The 14,021-nt window shown below is 54.0% G+C and overlaps 2 protein-coding genes across 6 annotated transcripts; both read left to right on the top strand.

Annotated features, from left to right (window-relative positions):
* The first annotated feature begins 1,930 nt into the window (after positions 1-1,930).
* On the top strand, positions 1,931-5,838 carry PEX11G (peroxisomal biogenesis factor 11 gamma). 4 transcript variants are annotated; one of them, XM_054650046.2, is made up of 5 exons: positions 1,931-2,054; positions 2,559-2,735; positions 2,822-3,000; positions 3,803-3,853; positions 4,832-5,838. In XM_054650046.2, exons 1-5 carry the CDS (start codon positions 1,989-1,991, stop codon positions 5,052-5,054), a joined length of 696 nt encoding a protein of 231 aa, XP_054506021.2. In that variant the 5' UTR covers positions 1,931-1,988; the 3' UTR covers positions 5,055-5,838. The 4 variants fall into 4 exon arrangements, with proteins under 4 accessions (XP_054506021.2, XP_054506020.2, XP_077047518.1 ...); XM_054650045.2 differs by having other exon boundaries at positions 4,829-5,838; XM_077191403.1 differs by having other exon boundaries at positions 2,822-3,049; positions 4,832-5,109.
* A 2,880-nt stretch (positions 5,839-8,718) lies between these two features.
* Positions 8,719-12,862, top strand: LOC129131203 (ectoderm-neural cortex protein 1-like). 2 transcript variants are annotated; one of them, XM_054650042.2, is made up of 3 exons: positions 8,719-8,827; positions 9,606-11,400; positions 12,339-12,862. In XM_054650042.2, exon 2 carries the CDS (start codon positions 9,621-9,623, stop codon positions 11,388-11,390), a length of 1,770 nt encoding a protein of 589 aa, XP_054506017.1. In that variant the 5' UTR covers positions 8,719-8,827; positions 9,606-9,620; the 3' UTR covers positions 11,391-11,400; positions 12,339-12,862. The 2 variants fall into 2 exon arrangements, with proteins under 2 accessions (XP_054506017.1, XP_054506018.1); XM_054650043.2 differs by having other exon boundaries at positions 8,726-8,813.
* The last annotated feature ends 1,159 nt before the right edge of the window (positions 12,863-14,021 follow it).

Below are 14,021 nucleotides of genomic sequence, written 5' to 3'. Positions count from 1 at the left end.
TGATGACAGGAAAAGGCCAGTTCTGCTGTCAGCACTTTGCTCAAAACCCTCGCCCAAACAGTAAACAACTCTCAGGGTGAGGAGGCAAATGAAGAAATTCACATGGCAGTTATGGGAATATCACTCCATATGGTAGTTATGGAGCTGCTCCAGAAGTTTAGGGCCAAGGAAAAGACCAATTCAGCTATGATCTGTTCCACATTTAGCAAATCAAATGGCTTAAACACAGACCCATGGCATGAAGGGACCTCTCTGTGAACTGCTGGACAAACAGGAGGCAGCGTCACAGGAGGATTTTCTTAATGCCTTCCATGACCAGCTCTAACCACATCCCTTCCTGAGGTTGCATAAGCCCAGCTTTTGATCAAAATCCTTTCCTTCCTCCCAAAAATAAATGTAAAACAACTTTTAAAAACAAATGTAGCGATGATGAAAGATCAAGACACTGATTCACGTCCCAGAAATAATTAATTTTATTCATTTTACGTAAGGAAGTGGCAAAGGGATTGACAGCAGATTGCAGTGAGGTGAGTCACGAGACTGGGACAAGGATGTGGTGCATCAGGTGGGATAACTGCAGCATCTGAGGATACAACAAGTGTAGAACAGCCAGAATCACTGAATATTCCAGGTGGGAAGGGACCTGTGACCATGTTCACAGGGGTCTGAGGATGAGGGAAGAGACAAGGATCTGACTCCATGTTTCAGAAGACTTGATTTATTATTTTATGATATGTATTATATTAAAACTATACTAAAAGAATAGAAGAAAGGATTTCATCAGAAGGCTGGCTAAGAATAGAAAAAGAAAGAATAAATAACAAAAGCTTCTGTCTCAGACAGAGAGTCCGAGCCAGCTGGGCTGTGATTGGCCATTAATTAGAAACAACCACATGAGACCAATCCCAGATCCACCTGTTGCATTCCACAGCAGCAGATAACCATTGTTTACATTTTGTTCCTGAGGCCTCTCAGCTTCTCAAGAGGAAAAATCTTAAAGAAAAGATTTTTCAGAAAATATCATGGCTACAGGGACCCACAAGGATCTCAAGTCCAGCAGCAAAAGCTTGGGTGGGAGTGGCTCTGCTTAGTGCCATGAACCCATTTCATGAAATAGATTGAATTACTCAAAGGATGATTTACTCAAAATGTTCTTCCCCCCGAGGCTGCTGGGCACTGCCCAGGCTCCCCAGGGAATGGTGCCAAGGCTGCCAGAGCTCCAGGAGCTCTCAGGGGTGCTCAGGGTGGGGTTGTTGGGGTGGCTGTGCAGGGACAGGAGCTGCACTGATCATCCCTGAGGGATCCAGCTCAGGATATTCTGATTCTGTGATACTCTGCTATAAAAAGATAATATCCAGGTAGTTCTTAGAGCTTGAATTAGCAGCAGTGTGAGTGTGACTCTGTGCCCAGCCTCTGGACCCACTGAAGCAGGTATGTGAAAAACGTGTATTTTATGATTGGCTTTTCGCAAATATTAAAACAGCCTGTTGTATATTCATACACCTCATACATGATGCATAAATTCCATTCAAACACAGGATTCTGTCTGGTCAGTGTCAACTTCTTCCTCTGAATCCTAACTGAGCAAGGTGGGAAGAAGTTTGTTTCTTCTGATAAGAGGGCAATAAATTCTCTTTCTCTGAAAGATTTAGGTGTCCTGTGGCTGCTGTCTCTCTGCGAGTCCTTTCTTTAAAAAGTAACTTACATAGCATCGTTTCTATTTTAACATTTTGTTATAACCTAAAACAATATTTACCACACTACTCAAGAGAATTAATACAGCATTACTTTGTGACACAACACATATAATATTCATTTGAATATTTGCGAAAAGCCAATTATAAAATTCGCATTTTTCACAGGCACCATCCCCGGGCAGGGCCCGGCTGGGCCGCGGGGCAGCCAGGCCGCGTTGCCATGGCGACGGCTCCTCCTCCTTCCCGGCGTACCCTGCGCCCGCACGTGACTTCACACCCGGAAGTGTTGCCATGGCGGCGGGCGCGCTCTGGGGGCTCGTGGCTGCGCTGGAGACGCACCGGGGCCGCGACCGGGCGGTGAGTGAGGAGGGGTCTGAGCCCGCCGGTACCGGGCGGTGAGTGAGGAGGGGAGGAGCGGTCTGCGCCCCCCGGTACCAGGCGGGGAGTGAGGAGGGGAGGAGGGGTCTGCGCCCCCCGGTACCGGGCGGGGAGTGAGGAGGGGCGGGGAGTCTGAGCCCCCCAGTACCGGGCGGGGAGTGAGGGCTTTGAACCCCCCCAGTACCGGGTGGTGAGTGGGGTCTGAGCCCTCCGGTACCGGGCGGTGAACGACAGGACCTTAGCGACCCACCTTTACCGGGAATGAAGCACCTGAGGGATTCCTAAGTGCTGGTGGTGGAAAGGAACGACAGAAGGCGGAGGGGGCACAAACAATCCAAGTTTTACCGGTAAATGACGAGATAGAAACGGGAATGGGAGTCCCGGAGCACAGGACAATGGGAAGAGAAAGGAAAGGGGAAAGGGAAAGGGAAAAGAAAGATAGATGGATGAGCAGCCCCGGTTCCAGCACCGCCGTTCCCGCAGGTCCGGGCTCTGTCCTACGGCTGCCAGCTGGCAGGGGCAGCGCTGCCCGGCCCCGGGGGGCTGCCCGGGGGGCTCCTGGCCGCCTCTGCCCAGCTCAGCTCCTGCCGCACCGCCCTGCGCCTCTTCGACGACCTGGCCATGCTCCGGCACAGCTGCAGCTACGGGCTGGGCCCCCAGGTGAGAACGGCTCCGGTGCTCCCGGGTGGCTCCGGTGCTCCGGGCACCCCCCGTGCCCCATGTGCCGCTCTGTGCCGATCCCGCAGGGTGAGGACGCGCTGGTGCGGGGGCTCTCGGTGCTTTCCAACGTGGCCAACCAGCTGTACTACCCCTGCGAGCACCTGGCCTGGGCCGCCGATGTCGGCATCCTCCGAGCCGCCTCCCAGCGGTGGTGGACACGGAGCACGGCGCTGTGGGGCTGTGCCCTGCTCCTGGGCATCCTGCGGTACGGGATGGGCACCAGGGGGCTGTGCCCTGCTCCTGGGCATCCTGCGGTACAACATGGGCACCAGGGGGTGATCCTGCCCTGCTCCTGGGCATCCTGCGGTACGGGATGGGCACCAGGGGGCTGTGCCCTGCTCCTGGGCATCCTGCGGTACGGGATGGGCACCAGGGGGTGATCCTGCCCTGCTCCTGGGCATCCTGCAGTACAACATGGGCACCTGGGGGCTGTGCCCTGCTCCTGGGCATCCTGCAGTACAACATGGGCACCTGGGGATGATCCTGCCCTGCTCCTGGGCATCCTGCAGTATGGGATGGGCACCAGGGGGCTGTGCCTGCTCCTGGGCACCCTGCAGTACAACATGGGCACCAGGGGGTGATCCTGCCCTGCTCCTGGGCATCCAGCAGTACAACATGGGCACCTGGGGACTGTGCCTGCTCCTGGGCATCCAGCAGTACAACATGGGCACCTGGGGTGATCCTGCTCTGCTCCTGGGCACCCTGCAGTACAACATGGGCACCTGGGGACTGTGCCCTGCTCCTGGGCATCCTGCAGTACAGGATGGGCACTTGAGGGTAATCCTGCCCTGCTCCTGGGCACCCTGCAGTACAACATGGGCACCAGGGGGTGATCCTGCCCTGCTCCTGGGCACCCTGCAGTACAACATGGGCACCTGGGGGTGATCCTGACCTGGCAAAGCTGGGGGAGATGCTCTTCTTCCTCTCTGGAGTTGGTAGTGAAAGAGGGGGGAAAAAAAAGCTCCTCCTGTTTGGTGCTGTAGGAGAAATAATTCTGTGCTTTTCAGATCCCTGAGAATTTTGTTGCAGTTAAGAAGAAAACTGAGCCAGCACAAGTGGTATGATTTCCCTCTGTGGTTGTAGAGCTGATCAGGCAATCCCAGAGTGGTTTGGGTTGGGAGGGACCTTAAAGCTCATCCCACCCCATTTCACCTTCCACCATCCCAGGCTGCTCCAAGCTCCTTCTAACCTGGCCTTGGACACTGCCAGGGATCCAGGAGCAGCCACAGCTGCTCTGGGAATTCCATCCCAGCCCCAGGCTGCTCCTTCCACTGCCCCAGGCTGCTCCAAGCCCTGTCCATCCTGGCTTTGGACACTGCCAGGGATCCAGGGGCAGCCCCAGCTGCTCTGGGAATTCCATCCCAGCCCCTCCCCACCCTCCCAGAGAACAATTCCTTCCCAATACCCCATCCATCCCTGCCCTCTGGCAGTGGAAGCCATTCCTTGTGTCCTTTTCCAGAGTCCCTCTCCATCCTTCCTGTAACTCACCCACACCTGTCAGTTCTCATCTGTAGCCATCACAGCTCTGAGGACATGCTGGACTAATGTGGGAAATGGATTTGTAGGGAATTCTCCAAGTTTGACAGAAGGCTCACACAGTGTCAAACCTTGAGATAAGAAATGCTGGCTTAGAAATGCCAGGGAATAGCACAGACATTGCTGAGAGAGAAATGGAACTAGGAAGTTTCAAAGGATGCTTTTGTAAATAAGACTGGATACTTTGGAGAAATAGAACTGTGAAAGATGCATTGTAGTAGGGCCCATGAGGGGTAATTTTGGATGATTGGCTTTAAGGCATTTACAGCATGGTGTGGCTAAAGCTGATGGGCCAAGAAGTGTTTATAATGTATTGTAATTAGGAAATAGTTAACTTCTCTTGGTGATGGTGTGAATTATAACATCTGTATTGTCTCACCCCTCACATGAGACTGAAAATGGAATAAAAGTTCTTAAAACACCTCTCAGTACCCCATGTCTGGGTCAGAAAAGGGTTTAATGTGGCAGCCTGTCACTAACACCACCTTTCCTTCCAGCAGCACTTCCCCTCAGAGGCAGCAGAAGCTGAGAGCCCAGGTGAAGGCTGAAGTTCTGAGCATCCTCATGGACACAGCAGATCTGTGCAATGCAATCCACTGGCTGCCTCCAGGCTTCCTCTGGGCAGGAAGGTTCCCTCCATGGCTGGTAGGACTCCTGGGGACCATCTCCTCCCTGATTGGAATCTACCAGGCATCAAGAGGAGCAAATTCTGAAGCTGCTTAAGCCAGAGCTGAGCTTCACAAGCTCAGTTTTCACATGGTAGAAGTGCCTTTGGTGAGGCAGGGTGTATTTTAACTTTCCTGGGTTGATGATTGTCCTTCCAGATATCCCATAATTGGGATGGAATCCAGATGCCTGCTCCAGAGGGGATTGTTTGCAGCTGATAATTTTTATCATTCTTCATCAGAGAAATAATTCAGGTGAATCCTCTGAAAATCAACAATGGGTAAAACTGAGGGGGAAAGTTGCTTCCGTCTGTCTCAAAAGATAAATGCAACCTGCCGTGGTTTTGGCCACTAAAAGGAGCAGAGTGGCCACGGTTCTGTCACAGAGAGCTGGTAAGGGAAGAATCCTGGGAGCTCCCATTCTGGGCTTGGGGCTGCACCTGAGCCAGGGTGGGACCCCTGTGCTGGGAATTCTCCAGGTATGTGGGGTTTGGGCTCGGTCAGGAGCCAGCAGGGGATGCTGTTTGTGATCCTTGTGCTTCCTCAGAGGTGAGAGGGGCAGGAATTGCAGCGTGGACCTTCCTAACCTGCCCTGCCCGTTTGAGGAGAAATGTTGGGAGTGAAGATTCCTGCAGAGCTGAGGCTCCAGCTGTGCCTTTGTGCAGTGCCACCGGGTGGAGCTCTTCCACCAGCCTCCAACCGACCTTTTTTAATAAATTTCCTGCTTTTTTTTTTTTTTTTAATAAATCACCTTTCAAAGGAGCAATCAAACCAGTGCCGAGCTGGGGTTGGCAGTTACAGTTCTGGGCGTTGCCAATAATAAACGACACAAATGCTTCAAAGGTGGCCCTGAGTGATCATTCCTCCTGATAACAGGGAGAAGTTCTTTATCTTTGCTTCTGGAAAGCTCCAAAGCATTAGTGCTGTGTGAGCTGCAGCTCCACATGTGTCACCAGCCTTCCTCCTTGTGAAAAACGCCAATCACTTGTTTTTAAAATTTTAAAAGTTTAATAGTAATACAATGGTTATAAAAAATAGTCATACAATTAGAGTAATAATAATTTGGACAATTTGAATTAGGATAATATGAGACAATAAAGACAAAGAGTTAGGATGTCCAGGTACCTTTTACTGGGCAGCACAAGCCCGAAAAAGGACACAGTTAACAAAGGATTAACCCTTAAAAGCAATAACCTGTTGCATATTCATACATCTCATACATGATGCAGAAATTCCATTCAAACACAGGATTCTGTCTGGGCAGTGTCAACTTCTTCCTCTGAATCCTGACAGCGCCTTCAAGGCAGGAAGAAGTTCATTTCTTCTGATAAGAGAGCAATAAATTCTCTTTCTCTGAAAGATTCAGGTGTCCTGTGGCTGCTATCTCAGTGTGAGTCCTTTAAAGAAAAGTATCCTACATAGCATCGTTTCTATTTTAACATTTTTTATAACCAAAACCTATATTTACCACACTACTTAAGAGAATTAATACAGCATCACTTTCTAACACAACACATATAATATTCATTTGAATATTTGCAAAAAGCCAATCATAAAATACATGCATTTTTCACACTCCTGCTGCAGTAATTCCCAGTCCCTGCCTGACTGCCATGGAAATGCATCCTTTGAAAAGAGTTCTGCTTACTCTGCGTGTCCCTGCCCCCAGCTCAGCACATGCTGCACTTCCAGGAGCTTTGACCTTGCTCTGTGGGGTTGGTTTTGGCCTGGACACAGGGAGCTGTGTCCTGCCTGTGTTCAAAGAGCACAGGGAGCCCTGGATATTCTTTATCCTTTGCCCTTGGTGTTTATCTGGACCTTGACCCTGCAGTGTCCCTGAGGATGTGCCTGTGCTGGGGATTTGCTGCCAGACTGGCAGGATTTGGTACAGCTCAGGGCTTACCTGGAGTTTGTTTATTCTTGTTTATTCTCTCCTTTTCTCAGTCCTGTGCCTGAACAGGGGGAGCACCCAAGGCCTCTGGCTGTTGCCTGCTCCTGTCACCCACTGTGGTGGCTCCTGCTGCAGTTTAGTGGTTTTTAATAATAAATCAGATTTCTTTGGTGTTCTTCACCCCATTGAATTATTCCTCCAGGACTCACTGGACTGCTCAGCACAGGACAATACTATTAGGTATTCATATACTATACATTAGGTATTCATATACTATACATTAGGTATTCATATAGTATTAATACTAATGTTATACAGGACAATTGTAGCTCTGCCAATTTTAAAAAAACAAGACAAGAAATCCTGCATAACCTCTGATGCCAAATTAATAATAATCTTAACCATGTATTAATTTTAATGGAGAGAAAAAGACACTGTAAACTGCTCTAAGTGCATTTGTTCATCAATTCCTCAACAAATGACCTTAATTTGCAGCTGGTAAAGCTGGAAAGTGCAGAGATAAATCAAAATTGGGTAATCCAGAATTTCTGGAATTTGTATTTTTTTCTTGAGGTGGTTTTGATCCCTGCTGAGGTGGTGGCTGCTGCTGCCTCTCCAGGGCAGCACTCACTCATTTTTAGCACAAGAACTTGTGCAGGCAGACCCGATCCTCCCAAAACTTGGTGATTTTCTTCTCTTTTCCAATGTGGCATCGGAGAGAGGGTGGCACTTCCTTCCCTTGGCCAGGAGAGCAGCCAGCCCTGGGGTCGGTGGTGCCGATGATGGGCCGGGCTCCACAGCTCTGAGGCTGCTCTGTGAAAAATGCGAATTTTATGTTTGGCTTTTCGCAAATATTCAAATGAATATTATATGTGTTGTGTCAGAAAGTAATGATGTATTAATTCTCTTAAGTAGTGTGTGGTAAATATAGTTTTGGGTTATAAAAAAAATGTTAAAATAGAAACGATGCTATGTAAGATACTTTTATTAAAGAAAGGACTCGCAGCAAGACAGCAGCCACAGGACACCTAAATCTTTCAGAGGAAGAGAATTTATTGCCCTCTTATCAGAAGAAACAAACTTCTTCCCGCCTCGAAGGCGCTGTCAGGATTCAGAGGAAGAAGTTGATGATGACCAGACAGAATCCTGTGTTTGAGTGGAATTTATGCATCAGGTGTGAGATGTATGAATATGCAACAGGCTGTTGTTTTTAAGGGTTAATCCTCTGTTAACTGTGTCCTTTTTCGGGCTCGTGCTGTGCAGAAAAAGGTATCCGGACATCCGTAACTCTTTGTCTTTATTGTCTCATATTGTCCTAATTCAAATTGTCCCAATTATTATTACTCCAATTGTATTACTATTTTTATAACTTTTTAAAATTTTAAAAAGAAGTGATTGGCGTTTTTCACATGCTCCATGCAGGAAACATTTGCTGAGCAGGGCTGGCTGCTCCGGCCGCGAGCCGCCTTTGTCAGCAGCCGGGATCCAAAGGGCGCTGCCGGTCCCGGCGCGGCTGCCCCGTTTATGGCCCTTTATGGCGGGGTGGCTCCGTCCGCAAAGCCCGGGAGCCTCAGATCCGCCGGCCCGGCCCCCGTGCCGCGATGTCCGGGCCGTGCCGCGATGCTGGGACCGGGGGACAGCGGGGGACAGCGGGTGACACCGCAGGGCCCCCGCGCACGTGGGGAGGGGACGCGACCACGCTGCCCGCGGGCAGGGCGGGGTCAGCGCGCTGCGCATGCGCGCGGCTGGCCCCGCCTCCCATTCACAAAGGGAGAGTACCGCGCGCCGCGGACGCTGATTGGCTGCGGGGCGGGGGGGCGGGGCCGGAGCGGGGCGGCCACGCGGCGGCGGCGGAGGGGCGGCGGCAGAGCCGGAGCGGAGCGGGAGCGGGCGGGAACGCGCACGGAACCGGGCACGGGATAGCGGGCACGGTATAGCGGGTACGGGATAGCGAGTACGGGATAGCGAGTACGGGATAGCGAGTACGGGATAGCGAGTACGGAACCGGGTATGGGATACCGAGTACAGGATAGAGGGGACCGGACGCGGAACCGGTGTGGGATAGCGGGGACTGGGCAGGACCGGGTACAGAACCGGGCACGGAACCGGGTACGGGATAGCGGGGACCGGGTACGGGACCGGGTACGGGATAGCGGGGGTCATGCGGAACCGGGTACGGCACCGCGTATGGGACAGCGGGGACCGTACGGCACCGGGTGCGGGATAAAGGGGACCGTGCAGAACTGGGTGCGAGATAGGGGGGTACCGTGCGGGACAAGTGGACCAGGTGTAGGACCGGGGGGGCAGGTGCGGGACCAGGTGAGGAACCGCGGGTCCGGGTGCAGAATAACTGAGTCAGGCGCGGGACAGCGGAGCCGGGTGAGACCCCGCGGGTCCGGATGCGGGACCTGAGCTGGGTGCGGGACCGCGGGGCGGGCTGGGCACGGGCATCACCGGGAGCGCACATCTCCCCCTCCCCGGTACTACCTGAGGCCCGGCGGAGTCGTGCGCTGCACGGGTGTTTGGTCCGGGAGCTCCCGGTGCCCCGTTTCGGTCGGTGCCCCGCGGCTGATCGGTGCTCCCGGTGCCCCGTTTCGGGACAGCCCCACCGTGCTCCCGTTACCGGGCTCCTCCCGGCGGCCCCGTCCCGCCGCAGCCCCGGCCGTGCCGGGCCCGGGCCCGCGCTGCCCGTGCTGACTCGCCGGTTTTGCCCCGCAGAGCAGCCTCAGCACGATGTCCGTCAGCAGCCACGAGAACCGGAAATCCCGCTCGAGCTCCGGCTCCATGAACATCCACCTCTTCCACAAACCGGGCCACGCCGACAGCCTCCTCACCCAGCTGAACCTGCTCCGCCAGCAGAACCTCTTCACCGACGTGGTGCTGCGGGCGGGGAACCAGAGCTTCCCGTGCCACCGCGCCGTCCTGGCCGCCTGCAGCCGCTACTTCAACGCCATGTTCAGCGGGGGCCTGAAGGAGAGCAGAGATGGGGAGGTCAACTTCCGTGACACGCTGCACCCCGAGGTGCTGGAGCTGCTGCTGGACTACGCTTACTCAGCCCGGGTGCTGATCAACGAGGAGAACGCCGAGTCCCTGCTAGAGGCCGGGGACATGCTGCAGTTCCAGGATATCCGGGATGCTTCGGCCGACTTTCTGGAGAAGAATCTCTACCCTGGGAATTGCCTGAACATGCTGCTGCTGTCCGATGCCCACTGCTGCGAGCGGCTGCTGGAGCTGTCCTGGAGGATGGCCTTGGCCAACTTCACCTCGCTCTGCAAGACCGAGGATTTCCTCCGGCTGCCCAAAGACAAGCTGCTGGAGCTGGTGGAGAGCGAGGAGCTGGAGGTGGAGGATGAGACGCTGGTCTACGAAGCCGTTATAGGCTGGATCCGCTACGATTTGCCCCGACGCCACGAAGTTCTGCCCGAGCTGCTGCGCTCCGTGCGCCTGGCCCTGCTGCCCGAGTCCTACCTGAGGAAGCAGGTGGCCTGTGAGAAGCTGGTGACCAGCCACAAGCTGGGGGAGGAGATCGTGGCCGACGCCGTGCGCTGCAAAATGAAGATCCTCCAGAACGACGGGCTGGTGACGGGGTGCTGCGCCCGGCCCCGCAAGGTCAGCCAGGCCCTGCTGCTGCTCGGGGGCCAGACCTTCATGTGTGACAAGATTTACATGCTGGACCATAAAAGCAGCGAGATCATCCCTCGTGCTGACATCCCCAGCCCCCGCAAGGAGTGCAGCGCCTGCGCCATCGGCTGCAAGGTTTACATCACCGGCGGCAAGGGCTCCGAGAACGGCGCTTCCAGGGACGTCTGGGTGTACGACACCCTCCACGACGAGTGGGCCAAAGCCGCTCCCATGCTGGTGGCGCGGTTTGGCCACGGTTCTGCCGAGCTGGACCACTGCCTGTACGTGGTGGGGGGACACACGGCCATGAGCGGGGCCTTCCCGGCCTCGCCCTCCGTGTCCCTCAAGCAGGTGGAGCACTACGACCCTCAGCTGGACAAGTGGTCGCTGGTGGCTCCTCTCCGGGAAGGCGTCAGCAACGCCGCCGTGGTGGGAGCCAAGATGAAGCTGTTTGTTTTCGGGGGCACCAGCGCCAACCAGAACAAGCTGCCCAAGGTGCAGTGCTTCGACCCCTGCCAGAACCGCTGGACAGTGCCCGCCAGCTGCCCCCAGCCCTGGCGCTACACGGCCGCCGCCGTGGTGGGCAGCCACGTCATCGTCATCGGCGGCGACACGGAGTTCTCGGCCAGCTCCGCTTACCGCTTCCACAGCGACACCTTCCAGTGGTCCAAGTTTGGGGATGTCACTGCCAAGTGCATCAGCTGCCGCGCTGTCACCTCGGGGAACAGGCTCTACGTGGTGGGCGGCTACTGCGGGGCTCAGCGCTGCAAAACCCTGGACTGCTACGACCCCTCGTCCGACACGTGGAGCAGCGTCACCACCGTGCCCTACTCGCTCATCCCCACCGCCTTCGTCAGCACCTGGAAGTACCTGTCAGCCTGAGCCCTGGAAGGTAAAGAGCTGTGGGTCAAGAGCTCCTCTGTATCAGGTTAAAATTTGAGGGGCAGGTGCACGTGGCTCTGGACTGGGGTTGTCCTAGAGAGCAGCTTTGTGTATCAGATCCAAAACTTCAGGCTGGTAGTGTGGGATCTAAAAGCCCTGCAGGAGGTGGTGGGGTCTAAAAGCCCTGCAGGAGAGAGAAGATCTCTCTAGGTGCTGAAACGCTGCAGGGAGAAGGATCAGTATAAATAATAAGACTCTCAACCTGGCATCTTGGCCCGTGCAAAGATCTTGGGGAATGCTGTGTGCAGGGATTGGGTGTCGTGCCTGGGTCAGGAGGCTGGAGGAGCTGATGTTTGTGCAGGCAGGCTGTCTGCAGGAGCTGGGACAGACCCCGTGGTGCCACCGGCTCCAGCTGCTGCTTTTAGCACAGCCTCCTCCTCCTGGTGCCACACTTAATCTGCCAGTGGCACCCAAATGTCTTGTGGGACGCCAGGGCTGTGAGCTGGTGCCAGAACAAGATTATAGCTGGGATTTAGTCCCAGAATGGTGGGTAATTGCATTTATAAGACAAGCCTTGTCTATGTATAAACACAGGGTTTCTCTGCTTCTAATTATTCCCTGGTGTCCCTTTCATGCCATTGCTTTTCTGCTACACAGAGATTGACTTTCAACATTTGCAACTGGAATTAAATCTTTCTAAAGGCTTTTGGCAGAAACTATGCCAGTGAATCACAGACCCTGCAGGGTTTTCCTTTTCTCCTTGCAGGAGTCGTGCTGTCTAAATAAAATTATTTACTGTAATAAAATATCCAGTGATACCTTTAGAAAATTCCTGGCTGCAGAGGGGCATCAGCAGGCATTGCTGGGATTTCTCTGGGATTTGAGGCCTGAGGAGAGGGGTTGGGGTTGCTGTGCCCTGGTCTCACAATACTCTGCTCTGCACCACAGGCTTCACACCTGATTCTGCCAAGTGCCTCCCTTGACTGAGGACCCAGATGGAACACACGGGCAGCAGGAGCACCTCCTCCCACTGGCAGCTCTGTGAGCCATCAGCACCAGCAGGGCTCGAGGCAGCTCAGTTTTGGCTTTGAATTGCTTCTGCAAATCCATCCCCTTGGTCTGGCCAGGGAGAGGACAGGCACGGAGGGACCTCCTTGGGCTGGCAGCTTGTGCTGTCCCTTGAGACAGCAAAAAGGTTTCCAAGTGTTCTCCTACCTTGTGTGATCTCAGAGCAGGAACCAGAGGGACTGTTTTGGTTTCAGTGATACTAGAAAGGAGAAAGGACACTCCTGACCAGCTGCAGGACTGCACTGCTGGGATTCACAGCACCCGAGCAGTAGCCTGGAATGTCAGAACGTGTGACAGTATTTTGCCCACGGGCTGGTTCTGCACATTTATTTCTTTTTTATACAGCAGTTTGGTGTGTTTATTACTCAGCCTGGAGCTGCTTCAATAAATCTGAATAAAATCCACTGTGTCCCTTGCCTGCTCTGCGTGCTTAAGGTGCAGGTTTTCCCAGCCCACACTTGAGACCATATTTAGTAGAACAGTGAGGAGCATTCCCTGCTGCAGTCCAAATCAAGGGCTCAGATCTTCCTGTGTCTTTGTAACTTGGGACTGAGGAAAGCTCAGATCTAACTCTGCCTTCTAGCTTTGAGGGAGACACAGATCTCTTCAAAACTTCAAAGATTAAGGTATTCTCTGCCCTTTTCTGGTCACTCTGCACAGAGTGGGGTTTCCTCACTATCCAAAAGAATGGGAGAAGGTGCTGCCCCTTCTGTCCCAAAGGGCTGTGTGCTCCAGGCCCTGCTCCAGGTGAGGCAGTGCCTGAGAAAGCAAAGCTCTGTTAAGGGGAGGAGGTGAGACAGGAACCAGCATGGTCAGAGGAAACAGGCACCAAAGGTACAACCACTGTCTCACCACAGAAGCACGGTTTGGGTGTGAGCCATTATTTCTGAATTAAATAAATCAATGTCACAACTCTTCCGAGCTGCTTGCACAGGCAAGAGCTGGCAGGATGGGAAGGAAGGGAGCTGCCCTGCTGCTGGGGGCTGGAGCAGATGCATCAGCTTCATTTCCAACCCCTTTTCTGATTCTTTTGCCATTTTCAGCCCCCGGGCTGGGCCTTTTTTCATGCACCCTTGTTGTGCCTCCTCTCCATGGCTGAGCCCAACGGGAGCTGCTCAGGCTGCAGGGAGAGAAGCCCACAGGCAGCAGCAGGGACACAGAACTCATTTTGATGAGAAAAGGCTGCTAAGATCATGGGATCCAACCATCATCCCAGCCTGGCTGTGCCTTGCAAGAGGGGAAAATCACAGCACAGGACTCTGCTGGCACCAGCAGCTGTCGGGAAGTGTCTCCAGCTCTGTTATCCCAGCCAGGAGCTGCCTCACCTTTGTTACAGCTGCTCCCGAGGGCTGGACAGAGCCGGAGGAGGGGAGGTTTCATTCATGGCCGTTTGAGCAGCAGCAGCTGTTTTGTTTTGTTTTGTTTTGTTTTGTTGGTGCTGCCAAGCACTAAACGCTGGCTGCCCGCCACATCCGCCCCTGCTCGGGGATGGAGCCGCCTCCAGCAGCACGGATCCGCCCCTGGGCCGTACCTGAGCCAGGCCCGGGTGTTCTCAGCTGGGGG

Source organism: Agelaius phoeniceus, chromosome 29 (genome assembly GCF_051311805.1).
Source record: "Agelaius phoeniceus isolate bAgePho1 chromosome 29, bAgePho1.hap1, whole genome shotgun sequence".
NCBI classification, from domain to species: Eukaryota; Metazoa; Chordata; class Aves; order Passeriformes; family Icteridae; genus Agelaius; species Agelaius phoeniceus.
Note: the sequence above shows the minus strand (reverse complement) of the source record. Positions and strands in the feature narration are given on the sequence as shown.

What these genes read in the sequence shown, in the direction of transcription:
- PEX11G (XM_054650045.2), top strand. Translation starts at nt 1,989, where the DNA reads ATGGCGGCGGGCGCGCTCTGGGGGCTCGTGGCTGCGCTGGAGACGCAC. An exon ending in ACCGGGGCCGCGACCGGGCG is followed by an intron (nt 2,055 to 2,558) that starts GTGAGTGAGGAG and finishes CCGTTCCCGCAG; the next exon opens with GTCCGGGCTCTGTCCTACGG. An exon ending in CTGCTCCTGGGCATCCTGCG is followed by an intron (nt 3,001 to 3,802) that starts GTACGGGATGGG and finishes TGTGCTTTTCAG; the next exon opens with ATCCCTGAGAATTTTGTTGC.
- LOC129131203 (XM_054650042.2), top strand. Translation starts at nt 9,621, where the DNA reads ATGTCCGTCAGCAGCCACGAGAACCGGAAATCCCGCTCGAGCTCCGGC.